A 9,604-nucleotide genomic window follows, 5' to 3' on the forward strand; every position below is an offset into this window, starting at 1 on the left:
CTCGAATTGGTTTTCTATTATTTCGTTGTTCATTTTTGTTTATGTTCATTTCTGTTTATATTCATTTATATTTCCAGAATTATTTTACAAATACAGTCTACTAACAAAATTACCTTATGGAGTTAAATAAACTTCAATATAATTTTTATTGAATTTATGTAAAGAAAATAAGTATAAAGTAAAATAAAGAAAACAACGAAATATATACAAGGAAAATAATTTGATTTGATTGCAAAGACAATTATATTAGGCTATGCTGCTTTATTGTTTTTTTTCTTTTCTGATTGTTGCAATTTATGCAAACAAAGAAATAAAGTAGGCAAAGAAGATGAAAAGGTTTCGCACACAAGACCTCAGTCCCTCACCAACACTATGAACCCGCTTGACCACTTTCACAAGAGCAAAGCTTTTGTCAAATGGGTTCAAATATAATTTTTGTACAAAGCTTTTGTAATTTAATTATTTTTAATGAAGGGAGTTCAGTTGAACCCACTTAGCATCACGTGGGTCCGCCCCTGAGATTCACACCTCAGAGCAAGGGTCGCACCACCCCATTTACTTATCAACATTAATAATAATAATTAAGAAACATTAACATACCCAAAAAGACGCATTCCTTAAATGTGATTATATCGCAAATGCGACTTGTAAATCGCAATTCGCGTTCAAGGAATGACTTATAAACAAGAAACTGTGCTTTGCTTCGTTCTTTCTCTTTTTTTGTCCAAAAAAGGGAAGACAGCTTATATCCTGCCCATTGAAAGACAAAAGATGTTTGAGCTCACAAATATACATAAAGGTTTTTACCTTTAATAATCCAAAATTTGAGTACCAAAGTGTCCTTAGTTACTTTAAAAAGATTATAAGTTGACAATTTGGCTTGTATATTTCTCGAGTTACCGGATAATACAAGATTTTTACCTTTAAAGAACTAGTTTAATGTCCAATCACCCTCACTAATACTACTAATCTCACTATCCCAGCACCTAGAATTAAGGTAGTACTCTACAAAGAGAACACACAGTGGCGTTTTTTCTCTATTACTTATGATAGAGATTACCAATTTGGTCTGCTCAAAATATTATAAAAAAAACTACCGCAGATTACAGGCAATGTAGTACAAAATTTATGTAATTAACATAGAACATAGAACATAGAAGTTGCAATTAAAATTCTATCAGAGAAAAGTTGCAGCCTGATAACAGATGATTGCTTTCCAAAAATGAAATTTACGATCACTAATCACCAGCTTCCAGCTTCGTAGTTAATAGCTACTTAACATGCATATGCAATTCCACGCTGACAATTTTAGTGAGGCGGATCTAGAGATGGTTCAGGGGGTTCACCCGAACTCTGTGCTTTTGACTCGAACCATGTATACATAAGCGAAAAACAAAATTGTATATATAATCGATCACAACCATTCTGAATCCAATGCCTCTAAATTAAAGATTAGTCTCTGATTCTGAACAACTAGTGGTAACATTCCAGCTACAGCTATCCTGTGAAATATTCTCACAGGCATGGGAAGAATCTGCGAGCTTCATAATACCGATCCAACACTACATTGTACAGTGGGTGAATCTGTTCCAAGAGATTTTGAGAATAAGGACCAAATACATCCTTGGGTAATGGTGGAGCATCAGCTTCGTTGGTCCAGCTGTACTGAGCAATTGAAAGACCACTTAAACAGTAACACGTATGGTAGTGATCTCTACTCTTTCCAGGTTTGTCTCTGAAACCTCCATCTATCTACATCCACAATATGATATCAGAATCTTCAAAAAAGATATAAAAGCAAAAAAGCAATCGAAACAAGGAATAATATTGCCAAAGAATCTAACACAGAGCATCATGTAACACTTGTTAAAGCCAAAAATGCAATATCTTCAAAGGGTTTGGTGAGTCACAGCTTCTGATATAGAATATTTTAAATCCGCTAATTTTCTTTTTCCTTTGAAGAATGAATATATGTACATGAAAATAGAGTTCTAATTGCACATTTTAAGCATATCAAACAGAACATCTTACTGAATTTTAAGAAAATGATAGTATGTGCCTCTTAAAGGCTATTGAGTTTGTATGTTCAAAGAAAAGAATGGTACTTATTAGACAAATGATATTCAAATTGTTCTTCCTCTAAGGTGCGATGCTCCAAAATCAGAAAGGAACTTAAAAGAAAAATAGGGAAGAGGATTGGTGCCTAGCATGCTCCACATACAGCAGCTTCTAATACATATAGGCAAACCAGTGATGTTATGACGTTAATAGACAAAATCCTAGCTTCCTCTAAGTTTATGATTTCATTGAAATACTCTCTTTTTATCCCTTATTTTCCAGCTTGTGCTTCTGGGCACATGCATACACTAATGCAAAGAGCCATGACAGCGAGTAGGGATCTTCAGAAATATTTTCTCAAATTTTAAGTACCTGGGAGCAGAGAAGAACGTATTGCTGCAGATAAAAGCTGTCAAAGACAGGTCGCATAGCTATGCGTCGATTGACAAAATCATATCCAGTATCTGCTATCTTTGTGGGATCTGAAGCATTTTCCTGTCCTGCAGCCAAAACAACAAAAAAGCAATTAGAAAATAAGTGTGATAAATTAGGCCTAAGAGAAAGGACCGGGTAGGCAAAAAGAAAAAGATAGAAGCTTGATAACCTAACATTATCTGAAGAAAAAGATAAGGATATTTCAAGTTTCAAGGAAATGCTCTCCCAAACCATCTCAGTGCACATGGCTCACAGTCAAATGGATAATAGAATCAGGCCAACCAACATATTACCCATTTGATTTTCCCTACTTATCGCACCCATGGTTTGGATCATGAAACATATAATACCCAGTTAAGGAGAAGCCCAGCTGAAAGCATTATAGGTTACTAATTACCTTCCAATTTAGAAATATCAAGTTCATATACAACCCAAACGCAAAGGTGTGACTTAAGCAGTTTAAAATGGAGTATATTCTTTCACCCTTAATTTATTCAATTCCACCCACTGGGAGTCCTTAATCACGTGATGTTTGCACCTTTTTTTTATTTCAAATTCCAAGGAATTATTTGAACTGCGACAAAGGGTAGACCAGCATATCGTACAAGATTACGTTGTTTTTGCCTTTGAGTTATTCTTCCTCAAATTGATATACCTTCTTGTCCAAGAGTGCAAGTCTTCTGAACATGAGATGATGTCCCTTCCAAATGCTCTTCTTCATCAGATAACTCTGACTCCGAAGAATCATCAGCACTTTCTGTACTGAGTTCATTTGACAGCCCTAGTTGTTCATGGACTATCGATTTTAATCTTTGTATAAGAAAAGCTACCGCGCCCTGGTCAATCAAAGTCATCTTTAGTTCAGTAATACTTGGACTACAAAATGGAAGTGTTCAGGACATAAAGGTAAAACTGGTAGTCACCTGCCAAAAGGAATAACAGCCATCGACTAATTTATTTGTCCTGCCTTGAAATCCACCTTCGATTCCTTGTCTAAATACCACCCAATCCTAAGATACACAACGACAATGCATCTGATGCCAATCAATACCGTCAGATGAACCAAATTTAAGTAATTTCACATCACCAACAGGTCGATTGAACTCAACTTGGGAATAGTCAAAAGAAGCAACTGAAGAAAACTACTAAGAGTAGTAACGAGACTGAGAGAAAGTCACATAGCGGTACTACTATATGAAAGATAGTTAGAAGGAAAAGGAACTAATATTGGTTAACAATCGAACCCCAACCATCCCAGGAATGCAGAGGCAGAACCTGGTAAAGGGATCCCATGCGGCGGCTTAAAAATGGACCACTCAAGTAAATATAAGGTCAAACCAAGGTTGAAAGCAAAATTAAAGGCCAGAAGGCTACTTCTGCGCTCTAGATGTCTTCCTATCCACCATATACTGGTAATAAAAAGCATTCAAAAGTCTCATACTCCAGCGTCCCGGATGAAGGACAACGACCTATACGCTGCACATTATTGCAGCTGTTAATATCTAATTCACTTTTTTTCATTTTTTGATAAGAAAATTCACTTTTTCCATATGTTTACTTTTCCAGTGCATCAAACTTCTTTCCTTTTTATTTTCACTTTTTATCCATAATTATCCAATAACTAGTTTTATCTGTAAAAACAAAATAACCTACCATTTTAAAACCAAAGTTAACCACAGTGGCATCCACCTTAAGTACTAGAATGATCTCCATTTCTTCAATTGCCAGCTGAGAGTCAGCTCATTTTAACATACTTATTATTCCCCCTTTCTTCTTATGAGAAGTAATAAAAATGTAACCTGGAACATTGTGAAAACGAACTAAGACAAACAATGCAAGACACTTTTCTAGTTTCAGTTTCATTTTATCAGTCGCGAAGGCCTGTAACAATACAGTATGCTAATATTGCACTTCATGACAGTCCAGGCATGTTACAGGCCAGTAAACCAGATGGAAAACAAGAGAAGATACAAGATTATTAACTTAGCAACACTCATCGCTCCCCAACATCTTCCTAAAGCAAAAAAAGCAACTTACAATTAATCTTGGCAAGTCCAATCGATTCGTTTCGTTAATCAGAATCATTGCGGCCAACCCACAGAAAGTATACCTAGAAAATGAATTATATGTAAAGGGCTTCGGTAACAGCATAAGCTGAGAAGTTTTAGTGCTACAATGACAATTAACGTTGAAAGAGAAATACAAGGAAAAGAGTAAAACTAGATTGAAAAACAAGAGCATATCTCCCAGGTGAGACTTACCCACCATGAGCCTCAGAACCTGGTTCGCCAGCAATTCCACCTTCATAAGTCTGACAACTGAGGCAAAAATAACAGTTTAGGAAAGGCTTATCCAAGCAAATATATTCTTATAATGAATTTGAACGCAAAATGAGGCGCATTAAGGAAAAGAAAGAGCTTCCGCCCGCTTCTTATCCTGTACTTCTACACTAGGAATAAATTCTTCCATTACTTCGGATAATTCCAATATTCAATGATTTGTCTTTAAAAGAAGGAGCTTTTTATATCTTAGGTTGTCTCTACCATAAGCATATATCTTACCACGCAAAAGGACTTCTGGCAAACACGAGATCAAACGTAATTATAACCGCAACTAATCCAATTTTTTCTTAATCTCAACTTGATATCATGGATTTGGGTGACTGTAGGCCTTTCTCAACAACTTTTTTACATGTGATTTTGACTACCTCGTACCTTTACAGCACCTTCAATTATTTTAACATAGTACGTATGGACCAGTACATTTGAAGGTGTATGTAAAACATGATTAAACCATTTCAAACAACTTGCTCTCGTTCTATCCTCTTATGAGTTCTACCTAGCTGCATCTTCTCTTGGTTTTGATCATTTTAATCTGACTTAATCATGTACAGCCTCACGCATATCCATCTTAACATCTGCATTTCATGACACTTATCTAGTGGTTATGTTGGGAAAACAATCACAACAACAACATACCCAGTATTATCCCACACCATGGGGTCTGGGGAGGGTAGTGTGTACGCAGACCTTACCCCTACCTTGAAGGATAGAGAGGAATTTTGGGAAAACAATCACTCACATATAATATCGCTAGCCTCACAATCAATGTTGCTCCAATCCTTCAAGAATATTGTCAGGTGCATGTTGGATGTGCATATTTGAAGAACCAACACGGGTTCAGCAGTATTTTTGGAGGATCTAAGCAACATAGCTCACAACTGTTCTGTATACAACTTGCCTTTCATTTTGATAAGTATTTTTTTAGCAAATTGCCCAGCGCTCCCATTTCTACCATCCTCTTTTTTTTCTTTTTTCTTTTCTTTTTTCTGGTCAGGATTTCAGCCATCCTCTTTAATTCTATATGTTAAATCATCATCCATCATGTCATTTTTTAGGAAGACAATTAAAATTACAACTTAATAAATCATAGAAGATAATATTATCAGTAAATGATAAGGCAATAAATATGAAATGTGGTAGAAATAAAGAGTAATTTGAATAAGCTGTAGTAGATGAGGGCACGGCTGAAACCAACCTTAGGATGTAATTTCCAACACCATTAATCAGTTCATCATCCACAATTTTCAATATACTTGCAACCTAAAGCACGATATATGAATTAACATGAAAGCACATTATTCCGAAGATAAATAAGAAGAAAAAGACCAAAGTTGAGATGTAACATGCATAATGGTGTATGCAATCAAGTATTCACTATTTAAATTGCAATAGAGGCCTGCATCAGGAGGGTTTTCAGATGAAACCTTGGAGACATTTGAATCTAGATTTTATTTTTGAAACAAAGTCATGTTTTATCAAATTGACCCTTGATAAGCACAAGAAGCCATTAAGTGACAGTACTTCATTAGATCCAAGTCTCTTTAGTAGGAGCAGACAAGGTATCAGGTATGATAAGGATTCATCATGAATTGATATTTTGACATTGGTTATCAACCTAGTGCAATTTTCCTCCTTTATCCGGGCTTGGGGCAGACAATGCGAGCAAGCTCACACATGCAGAATCGAGGGTTTAGGTCAGATTTGAGTCAGCTGCTTCTGACTCAAATATGACTTCACATAGCCAATCCCAACTCTTCTTGGGATTGCGGTTAGCTGTTGTAGTAGGAGTAGATGAGGTATGACTTGAATGTTTGCTAGGGGGAACTGCGAATTTTATTTAAAATTTTTCTATCTGTAGCTTTCATGATTTTTGATTTTTTTTTTCTTGTTTGAGAATAATCTGTAGCTTGCATGATTCATCGATCAAAATTTTTATATTTGGCCATCTAAGCGCGGTAAATATGATGATGATGATATCATCGGAATTCAGATGCATAATCATAGGAAAAGTTGACACTTTACCAAGGAGATCGTACTTACAGAAATGGCAGTATAACAGGCACGAACATCCACTTCTCCACCATCATGCATCCTGCAGAAAAAATAATTGAAGTCTGAACATTAGCAAAGATGGTGCAAGTTGTCATTGATGAAATTGAATATTGAAACAAAACGTTAAAGACAACTGTCTCTCTTCATCTGATGAAACTGACTATTAAATCCATTTGAATCTAAAGAGTCAAAAATGTACTCCAACACAAAGACACACACATATTTTATACATTTACATTCTCATATATGCTTCATTTTCAAATCAGGGTAAAAGTGTCTAGTACAACGGTAGTTCATCCAAAAGCCTAGTTCGCCTCGAAAGAAGTGAAAACTGAACAAATTAGAAAGGTCGGATTGAGATCAGGAGAATCAGCGCCAACGAAAGCACATTAGCACATAAAAATGAGAGATGGCAATTTTAAAAGGGATAAATGAGTTACAGACTGAAAGAAAAGAACCTAGATTATAAAGACAATATAAATTTCTGGTAGTCAGCAAAGGGATAGGAGATAGATATAGCAGACTAGGAAGGAGATATAAGGGAAGACATAATTGGCAGAGCTGATCAAATAAGGTAAACAAGTAGAATATTATCTTACTTCATCAGAAAAAAAAAAAAGGTAAACAAGTAGAAAAACATCATACCTGAAGCCACCACTTGTGTCTTTCATTCGCAGCAAAAATGTATACAATTTTTCTCTGAGGCATATTATTAGACAATGTCAACAAGAGTGGATAAGATCCCAGTAAGAACATAGACTAGCTTGTTCACCTATTGATTGATGACAGAGCTTTGGGGCTGCCCAAAGTTATGAGTGAATTGACTGCAGCATAAGTTGTTGCGAGATGAGGCATCTGAACAAAGCAATATATTACAAATATCACTTCAAAGAACCTTAACGACAGGAAGCACAAGAACTGTCAAAAATAAACAGGCTGACCAGAACAAAGAGAGCTTGTAACTGTATATATGTGACTCTAAAGAAACAGAAAAAGAGTTTCAAGCTAACTTAGAAATGAACGAGGAACAACGCCAATAATTAGATGTGTAATTATCAATTCAGACGACTATTTCCCTCTAACTTTTTATTATAAGTCCTAACAGAATTCTATTTAGAGTTCACATATTTACAATAGTCAAATCAACCATCATCTCCAGAGAACGAAACTAACATGAGTAATAAATTTATGAACATGATGTAGATGGAATGCTAGATACAATAGAGGGTTTGCACAACCTGTAATTATGCCTGATGCACTGGCTTAGTGCATAAATTTATAATATCTTTAATTACTTATCAAAAAACACATGGACGCGCAGGCACATCAAATACAAATGAAAACATCACAAAATCAAAGTCAATATAAAAATAAGCACAAAGCAGCTGACTCAAATCTGACAATGGCAGTAAAAGTGGAGTAGGAGAATTTGACTTGCCTGACCAGGTCCACCGCCATAGCCACCATCTTTATCCTGTGATGATGGCAAACAACACATGAACTAGATTTTATCGCATTTTATTGTACGAGAAGTCTAGAAACAAATTAGGTGGAATTGCAAGTAAGAAAAAGAAAGTAAGACAGTTACTTCCAGGGGATAACTAAGCTGACTTCAACTGGTTTAGTCAGTATGCTCTCCTAGGATACAAGAGGCTATGCAAAAAACTAGTTGTAATTATAAGGTCCATTTTAACTCAAGGTTGATAGTTGCAAAACAGGTGATCAGCATTTCTTCCAATAACTTATAATGCTACCCTTCAAAATATAATAATCTAAGAGCCCGTTTGGGTTAGCTGATTTAGATTAGCTGATAAGCATTAGGTGATGAAAAGCACTTTAAAGTGTTGAAGCTGATTTAACAAAAAAGCAGTTACGTGTTTGGATAAAAGTGCTGAAATTAATAATAAGCAGTTGAAGAACCGAGTATACGAAGAGTTTTGTTTTAAAAAGAAGTATTTTAGGAATAGAATAGTAAATATTTTGGTCAAACCTAAAATGCTTATAAGCTGAAATTTGATAAGTTGGGGGAGACCAACTTATGGCTTTTGGCTTATAAGCACTTAACTTATAAGCACTTTTAATTTTACCAAACGCGTAGATAAGCCAAAAAGTGCTTATAAGCCAATTTGACCAGCTTATAAGCTTAGCCAAACACCCTCTAAGTTTCTTTTGATTAGCAGATGAATTTAATAGTTTAAACAACAGAATCCAAAATGAACAGACCTCGCAACGGCTCAGAAAGTCAATTGCATCATCTTCCAGTTTGGCATCAATAGATTCTCCCAACAAAGCGATTGAATGAAGTATCCAGTAGCAAAGCCATGGTCGACTAGAAAGAAAAACTTAAGTAAGGCAAAAGTAATAGCTGATGATAATGAAATAACCTTCAGTTCCATGTCAGTATAGTACTACAAGAATATAATAGCCACTATTCCCTTGCACTAGAACATAGGCCAAGATCCCACCTTGATGAACACATTGTCCAAACTTTTACATTATGGTGGTGTGATATGGGAAAGGGGACGCAAGGGCGTGGACTAATGAATCTGGAATGCACATAGGAAGTGGTAGACCAGCATTCGAATCCCAACAAAGTCAAAAAGTATTAGGTGATTTCTTCCCATGCTAGATGGCACATGTGCCAGTGAGAGATAGTAGGTACCAATGGATTAGTTGAAGTATGAGCAAGGCTCAGGAACACCACCGTGATTCCCCCC

General features: G+C 35.7%; 1 protein-coding gene across 2 annotated transcripts in view; it reads right to left on the minus strand.

The window, feature by feature from the left end:
- Positions 1,131-9,604, minus strand: part of LOC109206883 (protein farnesyltransferase subunit beta) — a 9,601-nt gene continuing 1,127 nt past the window's right edge. For both annotated transcript variants that reach the window (XM_019369748.1, XM_019369756.1), the window contains exons 3-14: positions 9,111-9,216; positions 8,326-8,361; positions 7,660-7,742; positions 7,533-7,586; positions 6,876-6,927; positions 6,031-6,095; positions 4,755-4,811; positions 4,531-4,603; positions 3,417-3,503; positions 3,149-3,329; positions 2,431-2,558; positions 1,131-1,752 (exon numbers count right to left, since the gene is read on the minus strand). In XM_019369748.1, coding sequence (XP_019225293.1) covers positions 1,516-1,752; positions 2,431-2,558; positions 3,149-3,329; positions 3,417-3,503; positions 4,531-4,603; positions 4,755-4,811; positions 6,031-6,095; positions 6,876-6,927; positions 7,533-7,586; positions 7,660-7,742; positions 8,326-8,361; positions 9,111-9,216 — 1,159 coding nt within the window. In that variant the 3' untranslated portion in view covers positions 1,131-1,515. The remainder of the gene's footprint in view (positions 1,753-2,430; positions 2,559-3,148; positions 3,330-3,416; positions 3,504-4,530; positions 4,604-4,754; positions 4,812-6,030; positions 6,096-6,875; positions 6,928-7,532; positions 7,587-7,659; positions 7,743-8,325; positions 8,362-9,110; positions 9,217-9,604) is intronic.

The sequence above is a fragment of the Nicotiana attenuata genome, chromosome 2 (assembly GCF_001879085.1).
Source record: "Nicotiana attenuata strain UT chromosome 2, NIATTr2, whole genome shotgun sequence".
Classification (NCBI taxonomy): domain Eukaryota; kingdom Viridiplantae; phylum Streptophyta; class Magnoliopsida; order Solanales; family Solanaceae; genus Nicotiana; species Nicotiana attenuata.